We start from the raw sequence: 20,346 nt of genomic DNA on the forward strand, positions 1-20,346 counted from the left end.
TGTAACTCGAAAAGTCTGTAAGTCGAGCCGTCTGTATGTCGAGGGTCCACTGTACTTTATTAGACAGCATAGCCAGCCTGTGTTCTTAGAACACCCCAAGATTAATGTCTATTATGTTTGCTGTAACAGACTAACATGGCTGATATCCCTCTGCAACTAGCTAGCTTTCTAGGAAACCCTGAGACAACCCATAATTGGCTATTTGTGACGGTCTTCCAAAAGCTCGCCTTGCCAGATGGAAATGGGTGTAGCATGAACTAAGCAAGATGAACTTTGTGTAAACTCAACTTTTGGTAGATTGGGATCAGATCTACTCCTTAACTAATTTGCAAATGAATTGAGATAAAGGCTGCTAAACCACAGCTGCCAGATCTCTATCTAGACAGACAAGGTTTCCCTTTGCTTCTAAACTAATCTAGTCCAGATCAGAGCAGAGAAGTTGCATAAAGAGAAGTAAAAGGATTTTGTGCCAATGCTTGGAAATTTGAAGACACAAGGGTTGGCCTTCATATCTTTGTTTACTGTTTGTCCTTCAAACAGGAGAAACATAAAGCATGTAGATTTTCTGAAAATTATTTGTTTACTTGTCTTTAATGGACACTGAAATCTTATTTGAATAAATAAATGTCTAACATCTGCTTTCATTAGCTTTACTTCCCTTTGGGATTTTTGCTTATGTTTCCTTTCTGTTGCTCCCAATTTTGAAAAGTGCTCCAAGTCCTGCTTTCAGCAATGTTAGATTGGCATCTCTAGTGACAGGACCTTCCCAGCAATTACTCTGACAATACTCCATTTGAAAGTATACCTCATTACCTGATAGTATTTTGATAGCTGCCAACAGGAAGCACATGGAACTGTACTTCACACATTGGAGAGTGTGTCTAATTATCTGCATTCTGCTTGATAGTAATAGTAGTAGCACTACTAGTAGTAATAATATGCCACCAAGTCAGTTCTAATTTATAGAGACCTTCCCAGGGTTTTCAAGGTAGGAAGTAAAAGCAATGGAAAGTGTGCTGCTTCTATACTGCCTCCTAGCGCTTAAAGTACTCTCTGGGGGGAGCAATGTTGGCTAACCTTGCTCCCCGCAACAAGCTAGGTACACAATTTACCAACCTCAGAAAGAAGGACGGCTGAGCAAACCTTGAGCTGGCTACCTAAACCTCTTGGGATCAAACTCAGGTCATGAGCAGAGTTTTGATTGCAATGCTGCAGTGTAACCACTGCACAACGAGGCTCCTATAGTTTAGCAGTCCCTCCTGATGGCTCTCTGTGATTATGCAGTTTGTCTAAGAGCTCAGAACCTCATTAGCCACAGATGTTTTGAGTGATCTTGGCCGGCTCTTATCCCAAGAGGCACAATGGAGATTTGAAGACATGGCACTTGGCTCCACAGGCAGATTTTTCAACCTCCCGAGTTGCACAAGCATATATCTTGCATTTTACGGGCAAATTGCCTAACATCCTATGCTGAAGTAGATGGGGAAAGGTGTAGAGAGTATCTTTGTGTGAGCTTCACCTATCTTTTTAGGATTCCGAACCATGAGTGCTGAGGCAGCCCTATCAGGGAGTGTAGAAAAAGCTTTTCTTTTGAGGCCGACATTTTAAATCATATTTTCACTGACAACGCACCAAACAAGCTGTGGTTCACTTCTATGTGAGGAAGCAAAGGGGTGTTGTGACATTTGATTGCAGAGAGAGCCAAGTGGCCTTAGTGCCCCTGGGGACTCGGCCACGTGTTTGTTTATATCTACATAGTTCTTCCCAGGAATGTGTCTCGGTTACAACTGATTGGGATGGAATGTTGGCAACCAGTTTCTGTATGTAAAGGTCATTTAGCACAAGTGGGTCCTGCAATGAAATGTTGCACTGTCTCCTGTCTCTTGACATGTTCAGAACTCCTTTGCAGTACTGGAGGTTGGGTGGAGAAGATGGCCCCATGTGGTGTTTTTAAAAGTTTTTTAAAAAAAATTTTAATGCCTCTCCAAACTTCAAATCTATGCTGGCACATATCTCAGCAATTCTAGCTTTGCTCCAGTCTTATCAGCGCTCCCCTCCTGAATTTGCTGTAAGTGGGAGTGATAACATGGATCAAACTCATCCTAGATCTCAGAATAACTTTTTGTTCTTGTAAAAATCCTGTGAAATAGAGCAAAGGTGAAGTTTTCAAAGAGGTAATCGAGAGCCTGTTTCAGTGTGTGTAAGAAAACCAGAAAGTTGTGTCTCAGCTTCCCCTTTTTCCTGTGTTGTAAAGAAGTGAGTTGCAATCTTTGAAGGCTCTCACTGAAATAAATCTGTCATTCTCAAAGATACCACAACACTTCGGTTTCCTTCTACATGTTGAAGCTAAGACACGTTACCACCGAGTCCTGCTATTCTGTCAGCTATACTTCGGTTTCAAGGTTGTGCCGGTTTTTATAGTCCCTGCTAAGCATTCTCATTTTGGATTCGCCTCGCCCAGGCAGTGGGAAATAAAGGAAGGCTTTTGAAAAGCTAACTGCCTTTGGAAGAGAATATGCCTGAGATTTTTAGTGTACAGTAGATCAGATTTGGACAACCTCAGCAAGACTGAGGGCCATTTTTCAGATTTTCTGGACTACTAGGGGCTTTACTCCCTAATATTGGTATTTAATGTTGTTTTTCCTGTTCTTTTATTTGATGCAGTGGTTAACGAAAATTATTATTGTGTAATTATTATTATACAGGTTTTGGTAACTGGAAAAAAATGTTTAACTAAAAAAAATGGGGTTAACTGAAAAGGCTTATGGCCTCTGAACGACATTTTCTTCATTCCTGGTGCATGCAAACATGCTCCTATGCATGTACTGTATGGCAGACACACAAGAAGAAGGAAATAGACAAACCACATGGGTTACTATTATTATTGTTGTTGTTTCAACTTTTATACTATTCCATGGTACTTAAAAAAACCTCTCTGGGCAGTTTACAACATAATCAAGGAACACTTTACTCCTCCACCAAGTACTCAGTTTTCTAATCTTGGAAGGATGCAAGACTTAGTCAGCTTGAACTGGCTACCTGAACCCGTTGGGATTGAAGTCACGTTGTGAGCAGAGGCTTGACTGCATGGCTGCACTTTAACCACAACTCCACAGGGCTCGCTTATCCTGCATGTTTTTTTTTTTTCTTAATATTAAGATTTACCTGGCAATCAGAAAAAGGCATTAGACATTTTCTTGGATAATAAAATATTTGAAACCTACAGAGTCACTGCTCCCCAGTTCCTTGCAAATCTGCATTACAGAGCAATGTCAATAATTTCAAAAGGAATTGTATGTTTTTTCCATTTCAGGGGCTAACTCTGAAGCTGCTTTACTCTTCCACCCTAGGTGAACGTAGCTTCCCAGGGAACAATCGTGGACTTAGTTCACTAAGAGATAAGAAACCAATTCATTCATAACCCCGATTAAGATGATGAATGCTTTAAGCCCTAATCTGTATAGGCTTAAATTGAAATCTCAGTTAACAGCTGATCATCTGGAAAACCATTCTTAAGGATTATCACTTTCTAATCTAATCTGAGGCTGGAAGTTACATAGATGCCATCACAACAGACCGCAGTATGTGTCGTTCTTGAGTGGCATCCTATGTTTGCTGATCAGTGGCACGGTATGCAATAATTCATCTGCTATGGAAATTGCTGACCTCTTCACCCTAAACTCACACCTCTATCATTACCTTCCAGTGCCCTCCATTATACCTGTAGTCTGTTATTTAAATTGCAAGCCTGAAGACACGGCCAGTGCATTTTGCTGTATCAGCTATACAGCACCTAGTTTGTATAGGCAGTCCAGCAGCTTTTCCTCAGAGTTGCTCAGGCTTCCCTTTGCATCCTGAAGGATACAGACAAATTAGCAAGCATGGACGTACAAACGTGAACACCATCCACAGACACAAACATGACCAGGAATTTAACTTCAACACTGGCATTGAGACATTGTCTTCCACTGCCCCTGAGGGCAGCAAGCTGCTTTGGGAGGTGCAGAATAGGCCATGTGAGGGGGTGACTTCATTGACATATAAGGCAGGAAATGCTTCAGACTGGAACACTTAGATTCACAGTTTTTTCCACTAACTACACAACATTCAAGTCTATGCAGATCAGCCCAGAATTCCCCCCCTCCCACCAGCCCACAGCTTTTTCCTCTGTCACTGGGGCTCCTTTTTGGACAGTGAATGCATATGTGTTGATATGGATGGTGTGACTGCTTGAGCCAATCTGGAGTAATTTGTAGCTTTTCTGTCTGAAGTAATTCCACACAGTTAAAGTGAGAGAAGCCATGCACCAGAGGAACTGGCTGTAGTTCAAATACTCTTCTTCCCAAACCTGGTGCCTCAATCTGTTTGTTTTCTTCTTTCCTTTCTCTTCTGTTCCATTCCATTCTGTTTCTTTTCTTTCTTTCTTTTAAAAGCTTGTCACCCTATAGGTAGGGCTATTAGGTGACCACAAAGGGAGAAAAAAAGAGGAAACATTCAGCAGACAAAGAGGAGGAAGTTATCAGTCAACCCTGTTTGACTGATAAAGGTAGCCCTGTTCCACCCATGCTTTCTGCAGATCTGGACGGCTAAGGCAGAGCTACCTGAACAACCTGCAAACAAGGCTGAGTGCCAATTTCCTCCCCTTTCTCTGCTCTTTCTTGTGCAGTTGCAAATTAACCCAGGGAAATGCAACTTCCTGGGTGCAACTTCACAGCAGACCCATTCACATTTTCCCTCTGTGGCGTCACACCCTGACACACCACACAGCTCTATCCTCCAACAGGAAGAAATCACCAGATGATTCACAGTAAGTAGTTAGAGGGCTGCCACAACCTGAGATGGTTTCCTGAGTCCGCTTTCCAAGTCCTCCGTAGTATAATGTATGAGGCATGAGAGGGAGGGCAGCTGAATAAGCAGTGCTCCTTTTTTTTTTGTACTAAATAGATATGGACAGAAAAGGGTAGAGTTAATCAATCCTAGACACAACTTTGAAGATGGCAACTGGATGTGCTTATCTATCAGACAACATCACAACATCAGTGCGTGGTTGCAATCACAGAATGCAGGCATTATAAAACTAAAGTATAAGTGTCAAGTCTCCGCCCTTAAAAACAACATGGTGACATGGCAAAGAATAGTGGGCTACAGTTTGAATGCCAGTTGTTTTGCTGTTCCTGCTTTTCCTGACATTGGACCAATGCCATCAAAATTTGCACAGGTTGTTGTAGGTACCTGTGGGTGGCAGGGTCAAGAATTAGGCCCTCCTCATCAGTTGCAGATAGGCAGCACGAGGCAATTTACACCTATGTCCAGCACCAATTTAATAGATTGTTGCGTCTTGTTGGTGGAACAGCATGTGATTTTCCTAGTGCTTTCAGTCAAAGTGCATGTCGCTTACTGTGGCACACGATGCAGAAAATCTCACAAGCACTTTGCTCATCTGGAAGTGGAAATCTAATAATAGCAAATTAAATAGATAAGAATGTTATGCCCTTTTGTGACACCTGAAGTCAGCTGCCTGAAGCAACGGTCTCATTCTGCCTAGTAGTAGGACCAGCCCTGCATGTGTGAACAGGTCCTGCCTCACTGGCCACGCCTGCTTATTGAACAGGAAAGCCAGTTAGTTAGACTGAAATACTTTTTCTAGCCTTTTATTTGAAAATACAGTATCCAGTAAGGGGAAGGCCCGAGCCTATTCTTAACTTTGTATTTTCTTAACGTTTTAACCAAATAACCACTTTCATTGCTGCTTTCTATCTACTGCCAGGGCAGTTGCTAACAGCTTTGCAGTCTTGAGAGAGTTACACAAAATCTACTTTCGTTGCATGTAGACAAATAATCCATTTTAATCAACAGACTTGATTTGCTAGGGACCTTATGTCTATATACAGAGCCTGGGAGAATTTTATTTCTAAATTAAAACAGAAATCAGATTGTAACCAAGGAAATAGAACAACAGCTAAAAACCAGTTGACCTTCCAGAACACTGGAGATAAAATGTGCTATCTCTTTCGCTTAGTGTTTTTTTTTTCTTTGTTCTTTTCTTTTCGGTAGGATTACTTAACCTACCAGGTATGGATGGAACAAGTCATTAACTTTCTGTTCTGACCCACACATGTCTCCTTTCTAATCTACAAGAATTTGCTGATGGCCTTTAAAGCAGTCATCTGTCTGATTCTGGTGGGGATTAATGAAGTACTGAATCCTCTGGTTTATTGCTGAGAAATTCCAAAGCATGGCAAGAAGGGAGTAGGAATTGGCTATAACTGTAGCAGCAACAGAGGAGCAGGTAGCAGTGTGTCAATGCAGGGTGAAAAAGTTAACCCTAGCAATGCAAGAATCAACAACTGTATTTTTCCATTGGGCATTTGCTCCACGAAAATAAATAAATAAATAAATAAATAAATAAAATAGCCTCGAGCAAGTATAATCTTGTATACCATTGGTTTCCAGTCTGGAATCCATGCCCCCAAGGAATAGTCGGAAAAATTCAAAGGTGGCATGTGAGATTATGTGATTTTCATTTTAAAAAAGAGAAGGGGTTAAAATTCGGGGTGGGCAATTAATTTCTATAGGGGGGGCACTTGAAAAATCTGAACTGTGTTCGGGGGCCGAACAAACTTTACTTAAAAATAAAATGAAACAGTGATGTTATGATTGTTTTTATTTTAAACTTTTTAATCTTCACAAATACTAAAGAGGTTTTTGCGGCAAGTTAAAGATAAGCAGCTGATCAACTTTAGACAAAAAAGCTATAAATGGTTTTGATATTCAAAACTGTCTGCGGGCCGGACAGGAGCGGCTCACGGGCTGTATGCGGCCCTTGGGCCGTACTTTGTCCAGGTCTGGGTTAAATCAATTTAAATATGTATAATGTCTGTTGTTGTTTAGTCGTTAAGTCGTGTCCGACTTTTCGTGACCCCATGGACCAGAGCTTGCCTGGCCCTCCTGTCTTCCACTGCCTCCAAGAGATTGGTCAAATTCATGTTGGTAGCTTCAATGACACTGTCCAACCATCTCGTCCTCTGCCGTCCCCTTCTTCTCTTGCCTTCACACTTTCCCAGCATCAGGGTCTTTCCCAGGGTGTCTTCTCCTCTCATGAGATTGCTAAAGTATTGGAGCATCAGCTTCAGGATCTGTCCTTCCAGTGAGCACTCAGGGTTGATCTCCTTCAAAATGGATAGGTTTGTTCCTCTTTGCAGTCCAGGGGACTCTCAAGAGTCTCCTCGAGGTCCACATACTGCTGAAGCCTACCTTGGAGGATTTTGAGCATAACCTTGCTAGCGGGTGAAATGAGTTCAATTGTACGGTAGTTGGAGCATTCTTTGGCACTGTCCTTCTTTGGGATTGGGATGTAGACTGATCTTTTCCAATCCTCTGGCCACTGCTGAGTTTTCCATACTTGCTGGCATATTGAATATAGCACCTTGTGTCATCTTTTAAGGTTTTAAATAGTTCCACTAGAATGGCATCACCTCTATTGGCCTTGTTGTTAGCCATGCTTTCTAAGGCCCACTTGACTTCGCTGTCGAAGATGTCTGGCTCAAGGTCAGCAACTACACTATCTGGGTTGTCCAGGACATTCAAATCTTTCTGGTACTGTATATGTATAGTGGTGCCCCACATAGCAACGATAATCCGTACACCAAAATTGTCGCTATACGGATTCGTCGCTATGTGAAATAAAAAGGCCCATAGGAATGCATTAAAACCCATTTAATGTGTTCCTATGGGCAAAAACCTCACTGATATGCGAAAATTCTTCATACGGCCGCCATTTTCGCTGCCCGATAAGCGAGGAATCGGCGCGAAAACACAGTGGGCGGCCATTTTTTTAACCTGGCGGCCATTTTGGAACTGCTGATCAGCTGTTAGAAAAACATTGCCATGCGAAAATCGGTAAGCGAAACAGCTTACCGAGCATCGCAAAGCGATTTTTAACTATCTAAATCATCGCAATGCGATCGCTTTTGCGATCGCAAAACTTAATTGCTATGCGGATTCGTCATTAAATGGAGCGCCCGTTAAGCGAGGCACCACTGTATTCTCGAAGGCTTTCAGGGCCGGGATCTGATGGTTTTTGTGTGTTTTTCGCATGGACTGAGTCCCTACTCCAGTCCTCTGAAGATGCCTGCCACAGAGACTGGCGAAATGTCAGGAAGAACAACCTTCAGAACACGGCCAAAGAGCCCGAAAAACCCACAACTTTCTGGTATAATTCCTCTGTGTATTCTTGCCACCTCTTCTTGGTGTCTTCTGCTTCTGTTAGGTCCCTCTCATTTTTGTCCTTTATCATGACCATCTTTGCACAAAATGTTCCTTTAATACAGTATCTCCAATTTTCTTGAACAGATCTCTAGTTTTTCCCTTTCTATTATTTTTCTCTATTTCTTTGCACTGTTCATCTAAGAAGACCCTCTTGTCTCTCCTTGTTGTTCTTTGGAAGTCTGCATTTATTTTTCTGTGACTTTCCTTATCTCCCTTGCATTTTGTTTCCCTTCTCTGCTGTTTATTAGGCCTCATTGGACAGCCATTTTGCTTTCTTGCTTTTCCTTTTCTTTGGGATGGTTTTTGTTGCTGCCTCCTGTACCGTGTTACGAGCCTCCATCCATAGTTCTTCAGGCACTCTGTCCACCAAATCTAGTTCCTTAAATCTGTTCTTCACTTCCACTGTGTATTCATAAGGGATTGGGGTTAGATTGTACATGACTAGCCCAGTGGTTTTTCCTGCTTTCTTCAGTTTAAGCTGGAGTTTTGCTATAAGAAGCTTATGATCCGAGCCACAATCAGCTTCAGATCTTGTTTCTGCTGACTGTATAGAGCTTCTCCATCTTTGGCTACAGAGAATATAATCAATCTGATTATGATATTACCCATCTGGTGATTTCCATGTGTAGAGTCGCCTCTTGTGTTGTTGGAAAAGAGTGTTTGTGATGACCAGCTTGTTCTCTTGACAAAACTCTATTAGCCTTTGCCTTGCTTCGTTTTGAGCTCCAAGGCCAAACTTCCTTGTTGTTCCTTTTATCTCTTGACTCCCTACTTTAGCATTCCAATCCCCTAGAATGAGAAGAACATCTTTCTTTGGTGTCTGTTCTAGAAGGTGTTGTAAGTCTTCATAAAATTGGTCAATTTCAGTCTCCTCAGCATTGGTGGTTGGTGTATAAACCTGGATTACTGTGACGTTGAAAAGTCTGCCTTGAATTCGTATGAAATCATTCTATCATTTTTGAGATTGCATCCCATTACAGCTTTCCCCACTTTTTTGTTTACTATGAGGGGTATTCAATTCCTTCTACAGGATTCTTGCCCACAATAGTAGATATGAGAATCATCTGAATTGAATTCACCCATTTCCATCCATTTTAGTTCACTGACGCTCAGGATGTCAATGTTTATTCTTGCCATCTCCTGTTTGACTACATCCAGGTTACCAAGGTTCATAGATCTTACATTCCAGGTTCCTGTGCAGTATTTTTCTTTGCATAATTGGACTTTCCTTTCACTTCCAGGCATGTCCGCAGCTGAGCGTCCTTTTGGCTTTGGCCCAACCGCTTCATTAGCACTGGAGCTTCTTGCACTTGTCCTCCGCTATTCCTCAGTAGCATGTTGGACGCCTTCCAACCTGAGGGGCTCATCTTCCAGCATCTAATAGCTGTCTCTACTAGAATTTAAAATGCTTCAAGAAAACTACTTATTTTTTAACCTTGTGGCTCAGAGGTTAAACTGCAGTACTGCAGTCAAAGCTCTGCTTACAACCTGAGTTCGATCCCTACAGATTCAGGTAGTTGGCTCAAGATTGACTGAAGCCTTCCATCCTTATGAGATTAGTAAATTTAATACCCAGCTCATGGAGTAGGGGTGGGGAATGTGTGGCCTGCACAATTAAATTGTAAACCTATAGAGCAACAAAATTAATATTCCTTGCTCACTGAGATAGTAATTCAAAACAACTATTAGTTTTCAAGTTCTAATTACAATTGTATGTGCAAGAATTAGTACCATGAATTCCAAGGCTTCATTATGTATGAAGGCTTAAATATATTAGTTGCTGTTTTGTTCTCTAATTGCACAATGCCTCCATTTTTAACTTGACTGTCAGAGCTTTGGGAAATGCAGTACTGAAGAGATTCTGTGTGCTTTCTTTTGGAATAACCTGGCTCTTTAAAAAGCCTATGTATGACTTCTCATTGCTTGAGCAAGGTGAACCCAAACCAGAAGTATCCAGCAAAGGTATACCGGCTGAAGAAAAACATCAGCATGTGATGGAGTGAAAAAAGTTTTAGACTTGGATAGAAAAAAATGAATTTGCGCTTCAGGGCAGTTTTGCTAAAGTCACATTCCTTGAACCTGAACACAAGCTGGAAAGATTTATATTACAAAATCTTTATTTTTTCTGAAGTTTGTGATGCAGGGCAGCCCCCAAAAAAGTGTGTGTGGGGGTGTCATGTGACTCACATATTTGAAAAAGTGTGCAGAAAAGTATATATTCTGGAAAATGCAGAAACACTTTCTTCAATTGGAAAATGCATTCTTAAAAATCACTCAAAATGTTTAAAAACACATACAAAGATGTATATATTTGTTTATGTGAACTGGAAAAATAATAATTTCCTATCTAAAGAAGAAGCAAGATGAATCACAATTAGTGAAAAGTTGGGAACCAGTCAAGACTGATATGGACCCATTTTCCATTTCCTAGTAGGAAGACTTGTTTTCAAGCTATGCTGAAATGTGAAATTCACCATGTAGCGTTACTCAGTCTTTCCTAACTTAGGCCCAAACTAGATGGTATTGCACTAGCATCACAACTCTCAGAAGTTGTAAAAGACATGTGAGAGATCTAGAGCAAGATTAACTCACTTAACATTTTACAAATTAGCTTGTTTTTGTTTTTTGATTCATCAGGAATTAAACATGGGGTGTATTCGCAAGTTTGGTTGTGCTTGGAAGGAATGGCATGTTTAGAGAGAAACCATCACAGGGAACAGGTGTTGTCCTTGACCTCTGCAGTTACTACAATACTACAGTACTACTTTGCAGTTACTACAATACTACAGTACTATTTTGCAGTTACTACAGTACTAAAATACTGTTCAGAGTTTCTTTAGGGATAGGAGGGATCCACAGAGATCAGTAATCATGTTTTTCACACATTTTGCGATGCTTGGCACCTCCATTTTGTTTGCTTTTTAAAGTCAGGTCGGCTGTTCTACAAGGATGAGGAGTCCTGGGACTCGCTGTCAAGTTGGACTTGAGTCTCACCAATAACTCAACTCAGGACCGACTTGGGTTTTTTTATCAATGGCTTGGGCTCGCCTTGTGACTCGGAACCCATCCACCCTTTCCTTTTTTCTGTGGGGAAGAAGCTTGCTTTCTATAGGGACTTGGGACTTAGAACCTGGTACCAAAGGGACTTGGGACTTAGAACTTGGGAGTTGGGACTCAGACCCAAAGACTTGGCCATCATCCTTGCTGTTCTGAATGGAAAGGGGGACTAGTCTCTGTTAGATTTGTTTTGAAAAGGTAAATTTTCTCCTTGTTTCCTCAAGCCTTGGGCTATTCTAAGACCTATTTGGCCTCATTTTGCTTGCATAATTATTATAACTCAATAGCTGAGATTTTAGAATATGCTTTGTTGAGATCTCTTTCTCATGTCTCTTTACAGGAAGCCTGCATCGGACAAACAGTGTTCCAGAATATGTGTATAAACTAGATGCCGTTGAAACAGATTTTGCTTCAAGGCCTTCCTTTGGAACTTCATATTATCTCCAGTCTCATCAGGTGAGAAATACTCATTTATAGTTTGTCTTAGACCATTTCCATGATAGTCACCATTCAGAAAGGGCGGGAATTGAGTAGTTAAGTTTTAACAGTATCACATTAATGGACATTCAGGTGACTACGGTATTTTTCTGTGTATAAAATGACACTTTTCCCTAAAATAATTAGAGGAAAATTTGAGGGTTGTTTTATACACGGAAGGAGGCAGTCGCATGCGCACTCAGGCGCCTCTTGCTACCGCCACCACCTCACGGCTTCTCCCCTCCAATGGCTGAGGCAGGAGGAGGAGGAGGAAACGGAGGCAAAGGAGCATTCACACGTGCTTAGGCGCCTCTTGCTGCTCCCTCCCCCACCTGCCCAATCACCACCTCCAGTGAGACTGACAGGCTTAGCTCATGTTGCCCGCCTTGTCCCCTCCAGTGGTGGAAGCAGGAGGAGGCAGAGATAGACGCAAGCAAGCACTTACGCGCGCTCGGGCACCTCTTCCTGCTGCCACCACCTCCTCCCATGATCTCCTTAGGGCAGGGGACAAGGCAGCGACATGAGCTGGAGGTGAGCCCCAACAGTCGCACTGGAGGAAGTGATCAGGTGGGTAGCGGAGGCAGCAGCAGGAGGAGGAGACAGTGGTGGAGGAGCAGTTGCCCATTAACTGCTCCTCCGCCTCCATCAAGAGTCAAAATTTAGGGGGTCGTTTTAAACATTGGGGTATCGTGTACACTAAAAATATGGCATGTAGCCCAATAGGAGCCCAGAAGAGATGAGAACATGGGAGATGTTTTTATATAAACATTTCCAGCCTCTTGTTGGACAACATTTCAGAAGATGTTTTATCTCAAGTGACAGTTTCCCAGTTTAAATGGTCAATATTAAATTCCTTCCATATTGTCTTCAGTGTAACATCAGATTATTTTTTTGTTTTCATCATGCAACCAAGCACCTGCAATGAGCTCTGTATAGAGTATATACACATATACATATATGCCTTCTTCAGTCTGGTGCCCTCCATTTGTGCAAGAGTTGTAGTCGACTACATCTGAAGGGCAGTAGGTTAGGAAAGCCTGAATCACTTGGATGCACATATGAAGACATGTGCACGTGTTGCTTCTTTGCAAGAGAAGAGAGCTTGTTTATATTTAGTTAGGTGCAGTCTTAACATCTGAGCATGCTTACTTGTTTTTTTTCCTCCCATTTTAGGTACCAAAGGCCACATAGACTTCTTACTAGTCTCATAATCCTGGAAACCAGTGGTGCCCAACCTTGGGCCTCCAGATGTTCTTGGACTTCAACTCCCAGAAATCCTAGCCAGCAGAGATGGTGGTGAAGGCTTCTGGGAGTTGTAGTCCAAGAACATCTGGAGGCCCAAGATTGAGGACCACTGCTGTAAACCAACTTCCTGATCATGTTCATAGGGTGGAGAGAGGGAAGTTGGTTTGAATTAACCTGCAAGTCTATCCACTTACCTAGCATTTAGCTTCATTTGACTGAGTAGAGCTTCCAACTGTATAACTGGATAAATTCCACCATGAGACAAAGAATTCCATTGTTTTATGTTGGGAAGAATGAACTATGTGTATTGGCATAATTTCCAGGGGGTCGTCATGCTAGTTTGTTTCAGCAAAAGCAAGAGTCATATAGCACCTTAAAGACTAGCAAACTGAATTCCGCTTGTTTCGCAGAATGCAGCTCATTAGATTTAATACATCTTATGAAGCCACGTAAACCTATTCGAAATAAAAAACCTGTTAGCCATTAAGATGCCCCAAGACTGTTTGTTGCATGTACTGTTGTATGTTAATTTCAATAAATACTGTGATTTTATAAGGACAGAAAAGGATATTGGTTTATAAATGGTAAGCTTTGGGGAAAATGTATTTTTTTTCCTTATACAATCTAGTTGTACCAGGAAGAAAACTAATCCTTCTTTCAGACACTGGAGCTTTTGATTGTAGAGGAGCCAAGAGGAATTCCGCCTTTGTCTCTGTTTGTCAGGCTCTGTAGACTGAGCCCATCTAGTTTGGATTAAGCTAAATACGCCCTAGCTTTTAATTACAGTGTCTGTATTTATCTAATTACTTGCTTTGCCATTCCCTTTTTCCATCATCAGGAGTCCATTTTGCACCTGCTTAACAGAACTTGTGTTCCAAGACCACGGAATAAAAGATTATTTCATGTAGCTTTCATGCCAGATTACAGCAATAAGCAGCTATTCTAGAAAGAGGGTAGACTAAGAACGTAATACAAACCCATAAGGAAATGCCAGGACAAATTTGTTTAAAGCAGCTGAAATACCATGGAAATTGAAAGACTGCTTGTGGAAAGAGGTAACCCAACCACATGAGAATGACCCTCACAGTGAATGACACACCAGAGATCTGTTGGACAGATGAAATATCTGTTCCAAAATTCTTGTTGTTGTATGCTTGCAAGTCATTTCCGACTTACATTAACCCTATGAATTAATGACCCCCAGGCCTGCTCTAGTACTGGGTCTTTATTGAGTCCATTCATTTATGTTAGAACTTCCTCTTTTCCTACTACCTAGTCATTGTAGTTTCTTGTGAGAGTTCAAGTTTGATTTAATCTAGAATCCATTCATTTGTCTTTCTGGCAGACTGTTCTATCCATAACGTTCTTTTCCAACACTACATATTGAAATAATCAATTTTTCCTGTTAGGTTTTATCGATGTCCACATCTATCCGCCATAATCAGGAATATCATAAAATGGATCAACTTGGCCTTGGTTTCCAGCAGCACATCCTTATACTTAAGGATCTTTTCTAGTTCCAGTTACTAATACTACTTATTTTGATAAGCTCAGTTTAGCCATTGTGGCTTCTGGTAAGAGTCCAAGCTTGATTTTATGTAGAACCCATTCATTTGTTTTTCTGGCAGTGGATTGTATCTACAGAACTCTCCACCAATACTACGTGTCAAATGAGACCTTTTTTTTACTAGCTTTCTTCATTGTAAAGTTTTCATATCTATACACAACTGGGAATACCATTGTTATGGAGAGTTTGTGACAAAAGCCTGCCTTAATCATGTCTCTAAATCAGTGGTCCCAAATCTTGGGTGGTTCCAAACCTTGGGTCCACAGATGAACTACAATCTTGGAGTACAACTCTCAAAAATCTTGAGTGAGCACAGCTAGAGGTGAAAGCTTCTGGGAGTTTTAGTCCAAGGACATCTGGGGACCTAAGGGTAGGAGCTGCTGCTTTAGATCAGCTGATATTCTCTGCAAAGCTGCTGCTGAAATCCTCCAAAGGGCTGCTTGTCTCCAAGAAATAGGGACATATCCAGCCAATATCATATTAACTCTTTTTGAGCTTCCAGGCCTGAATCAATCCCTGAGCCCTGTTTATTGAAGAAAGTGTATCTTTCATGTTCTCAAGGACTGTGCTGAAAATAGGAATCAGCTCGCACATTTCTACTGACATAAATGCATGTCTCAGTAAGAAGTACTGTACACTGCTGGACATATATTTTATGTCCTCTTAAAATATCTGAAATGTATTTCCCCATAACCAAAAACATTCGGAATTAAATATTTGGCTGGGGAGAGCATTCTGTAAAACGCCCTAGTGTTATTCAAACTTTACGTTCAGAGTGTTACTCTGAATTTGTTTTTAATAGGATACTTCTAGATATTTTAAGACGTAAGTCAACAGTATGCAATTTCCATCCATGTATATATGTATGTTTCAGGACATTAATTTTGTTTGTTTTGTCCTTGTTTGTTTGCTAAACAGATAGGCTCCCAAGGCAGTTATGAAAATGGCTGGGGACCTAGAATCCTATCGTATAATGCCCACAGAGCGATGGAAGAGAAGTTTCAAAGGCAGCCATTGAAGAGATTAGAAATTTCACCTGACGGCAGTCATGACAAGCTGGCTTTCTTCCAAAACGACATCCTGTACAACAGGGCGCCTACCATAAGGCATGGAGAAAGCAAGAGATCCAGTGTCATGGCCCCAAGGTATGCTCGCTCTGAGATACTTGGCTACACAAGCAACCACACTCCCCCTAGAGGCTACAGTATGCAAAGACATTTCTACATTGGGTCGGCTAATGAAACTGCAGTTGACAGTGCCCCCAACAGCCCGGGGATGCCCATCTACCAGCGAATTGGGAACAGTCGGAGCATGAACAACCTCATGGAGAAAGAGAGTTACCTGACTTCTGGTTCTGCCACAGGACAAGTCCGAAATTCCGTCGGTTTCCAAGCAGGGCCACAGAACAAGCAGTTTCTGAAGTCCAGCTGGCATCAGAGCACCTTCAGGTCACAGAACGCAAAAGAGGCCTCTCAGCCAACTTCACTCACCAGCACCACAGCTGAGGCAGGTGGGAAGAGGATGACAATGACTGCAGCTATGGCCGCAGCTGCAGGAAATGGTTTCGTAGAACAACAGAAGATAGCCCCCACTGGATCACAACTAGGGTGAGTTTTAACATATGTGTGCACTGTTATTATCAGGAAAAGTTACTTATTTGGACTACAGCTCCCATAATCCCCCAGTCATCATGGCCATTGGGCTTTTGCAGTCCCTAAAGCACTGAAATTTGGCTTATGTGTCTGCTGTGTATAAAGGTAAAGGTAAAGGTTCCCCTTGACATTTAGTTCAGTCATGTCCGACTCTAGAGGGTGGTGCTCATCTCTGTCTCCAGGCTGTAGAGACAGCATTTGTCCGTAGACAGTTTCCGTGGTCATGTGGCCAGCGCGAATAGACACGGAACACCGTTATCTTCCCACTGTGGTGGTACCTATTTATCTACTCGCATTTACATGCTTTCAAACTGCTAGGTTGGCAGGAGCTGGGACAAGCGACGGGAGCTCACTCTGTCGTGTGGATTTGATCTTATGACTGCTGGTCTTCTGACCCTGCAGCACAGAGGCTTCTGCGGTTTAACCTGCAGCGCCACCACGTCCCCTATATACTGTATTATAGATTGTACACTGTCTTCCAAAAGTCAGAGATACACATTCATTTCAGAAGTGATTGAGACTCTGTATTGTTTTCACAGTGAGCTTTTGACTCATTCCATTCCCCTGAGTTTGACTGCATGATGTTGCGTGCCCAGGAATTAAGTTTGCAGCTGTTAAGCTATACAGTATCAGGACGACAGAAGGGGGTTATTCATGATATCAGGGAGAACAGGTCCTGTGAAGTGAATGGCTTATGACAAGCATAAGCACAGAACTGAACATAACGGTTGAATTATTGAGTTGACTGCAGTGTTTGCTAAAAGGGGATGCATTCCAGGTAACTCAGTACAGACAGAAGCAGCTGAGCTGATATCATGATTTTTGCTACTGCTGAGGAATTATAGGGGAACTGGATAGGACTGAGAAGAGCTGCTTGGTTTGAAACAGTAATTTGCCATTATTTAAGACATATCCCATAGGTCAACTTCTTCCTCTTGCTCACCTATGTGGCAGGGACAGGCCCAAGACATTCTGCTACCTGATGAAATCAGGATGTCACCACCTTTCACCACCACCACCACCACCCACACACTTTATTTCTGTGTTCAGAAGCTGACCAATTGGTAGCTGTCTCTTATTGGCTGACAGGAAAACATTTAAAATGTTCATTTGAGATAATAAGAGAAGATAAGAACAAGACATACTGGAAGAGGCAATAGACAGGAAATGTTGAAGATAGTAGGAAAAGAGGAAGCATAACTTTATTGAATTGACTCAGTTGAGGAAGCTGCAGCACTTTGTTTGCAAGGCCAGAGCAGAGCTATTATAGGACCTTTGGGATGTCATTAATTTACAGAGTCACCATAAATTGCAAGCAACTTAACAACACAGAGAGGAAGCCTTCATTCCCCGAGTCACTCTGCATGAGACCTTCTCTGAAAGGTTAACTGAATGCATTAGCATGAAACCAGCAATCCTTGGGGGGGGGAGTCCTGTTATTACATGCAGTCAGCCTGTACCATCATTTTGTAACTGTGTCACAAGCTGCGTTGTGTAAAGGTAGGTAGGTAGGTAGGTAGGTAGGTAGGTAGGTAGGTAGGTAGGTAGGTAGGTAGGTAGGTAGGTAGGTAGGTAGGTAGGTAGGTAGGTAGGTAGGTAGGTAGGTAGGTAGGTAGGTAGGTGACAGACAGACAGACAGACAGACAGACAGACAGACAGACAGACAGACAGACAGACAGACAGACAGACAGACAGACAGACAGACAGACAGATAGATAGATAGATAGATAGATAGATAGATAGATAGATAGATAGATAGATAGATAGATAGATAGATAGATAGATAGATAGATAGATAGATAGATAGATAGATAGATAGATAGATAGATAGATAGATAGATAGAACATTTCAATTTGTGGCTGAAAGTGTATGGCTAATAGACCAGTCTTTCCAGCCAGGGGTCAGGACGCCCAAGGGGGTCACAAAACATTTTCCGGGGAGGTTGTGCGTCACCACATATGTGTGGTAGCCCTTGTTAAATCATTTCTTTCTTGACCTTTTAGAGCAGGATATTAAAGTTAGTGTCAAAGTTTCCCCCTTTGGGGGGAAAAAAACAAAGCCTCTACTTTCTGAGAAGGGATGAGTTTATCTCCAATAAAATTCCTTTTTATGCAAATATGGTCTGGGGGGTTGCAGCTACTATAAAAAGCAGCCATAACTCAAAAAAGTTTGGCAAGCACTATAATAAGTGTACTGCCTGAAATCCTGTTGCTCAGCATAGTAAATCACGACTAGAATAGGCCCTCTGAATTAGTGGCGATTTGGTGAGTCAGCCTCTCTGTCCTTTCGACTGATTCAGTGGACCTACTCTAGTTGCGACTTACTATGCTGAGCAACAGGATTTCAGCCAGTATATCTATTAGTCTTTAAGGTGCCACAATATTCTTCCTTTTTTATCTTGTTGGAGAGAGTTATATATAGTCTGGACAAGAACTAGTCATGGATCACAGTGGCATTTCTGGGCTTACTATATGTTCCATGTTTAACCCTCCAGGAATCAAGAACAGGAGATGACTCTGGAGCGTGCAGTAAATATATTGCAGACTGAAAACGCCATGTCCCCCCGAGTCCTTGCAGCAATCGTTTTTATACAGCATGAGAGCTTCCAAAGGGCAGAAGCCAGAAGGAAGGTGAGATACAGCTTTCTCATTTTGGAGAATACGTTTGCTTGGGAAGCGTTGCAGTATGTAGCCGGTATGGGACTCGTGGCAGACCTATATTTTGGCGGCCCTGAAGCTTGAACTATTATAAAAGCCCCTTGGTAACCAGCAAACAAGGTCTGGGTAAACACTGTTACCTTCTTCAGTGGGGTTGTTACATGACAGATTACCAGAATTGTTTTTTTAAAAATGTGAACTAAAGCTGCTTCCAGGAGTTAGGGGCCTTGAAGCTTAAACTTCATTAGCTTCATAGTAGATCTCCCTCTGTATGGGACTAAGATTCACAGAGGGTGAAAGGACATTCTGAACCATGTTCTCTGTGAATATTCATCCATCTCAGTTGGGCCCCTTGTTACACTGTTATTATTGGCCTTTAAAACCCTAACCTGTTTGAATCCAAGTTTCTTGAAGGACTCCTGTCACTCATACCTCTGTCCATACTGTAAAATCAACATGGAATGACTTTCTTCTGCACAAACCTGTCAAAGTAAACTGGCACCCAAAAGGTGAAGCTAGCCAGGACATTATATACATTTTATACAGGGATTGGTATCAAGTGTCTGAAAAGGCATAGTTTGGCATGTGATCCATTCACCATAATTGTAATCAGCAGAACTCCCACAGATAAGAGTTAATTGACACCATGCACACTTCAAAACAATCACTTCAAACTGATTACACTGTTTCAGTCATTGCAACTTGTGATCCTCTAGAGATGTTGTTGGATGGCAACTCCCATCATCCCTCACCATTAGGTAGGGCTAATCGGAAACCACTTGGGAAGCTCCAGAGTGCCCAGCCTAGTTAAGTAGAGTCAAGATAACAATTCTTTAAGTGGACAAGATAACATCACAGGTGTATGTAGAAACAGAACCTGAAAAAAATTATTTTTTGGACTATAATTCCTCAAACTTTTCCAAGTTCTGTTTAAAACCACCAGCAGTTTCACTTAAGTGGGAATATAAATACAAATTCATTTAGCATTTCACAGGATAGAGCAGTTTATAGAGATACGAGGGAGGAAAGGCCGTAGAGGGACTCTTGGATAGGCAGCTTCCTCCTCCAAGGATTAAGCTGAGCAAAGACTCTGCTAGCCTTGAAGCTCAAGAATTCTGTGGTCCCAAAATGTTTATTGTGTTTATGCATTTTTAGCGGGAACAAACTTCATGTACCTGAACAGGTATCTGATAAAGTCTAATTCAAGGGATGGATGTTTTTAGAACTGTTCATCTCATGGGATTTACTGTATACCATAATAGGAGAGATATAGTTAGGCCGAGCTATTTCTCTCCATGGCCAACACAAGGTATTTTGCTCTATGGGGCACAGGATGAGACACCTATGCATGCACACGCACAGACAGCCACACAATTCCGTTTGCAGAAATGAATTGTGTTTGACCTTAGCAAAGGGGCAGTG

At 41.9% G+C, this 20,346-nt stretch overlaps 1 protein-coding gene across 1 annotated transcript in view; it reads left to right on the forward strand.

Moving 5' to 3' along the window:
- The window catches only part of PKP2 (plakophilin 2), a 72,649-nt gene that overhangs the window by 10,450 nt on the left and 41,853 nt on the right, over positions 1 to 20,346 (forward strand). The window contains exons 2-4 of the mRNA XM_072999937.2: positions 11,666 to 11,781; positions 15,533 to 16,221; positions 18,762 to 18,897. Of these exons, the coding sequence (XP_072856038.2) occupies positions 11,666 to 11,781; positions 15,533 to 16,221; positions 18,762 to 18,897 (941 nt within the window). The remainder of the gene's footprint in view (positions 1 to 11,665; positions 11,782 to 15,532; positions 16,222 to 18,761; positions 18,898 to 20,346) is intronic.

This window comes from Pogona vitticeps, chromosome 5, assembly GCF_051106095.1.
Source record: "Pogona vitticeps strain Pit_001003342236 chromosome 5, PviZW2.1, whole genome shotgun sequence".
NCBI classification, from domain to species: domain Eukaryota; kingdom Metazoa; phylum Chordata; class Lepidosauria; order Squamata; family Agamidae; genus Pogona; species Pogona vitticeps.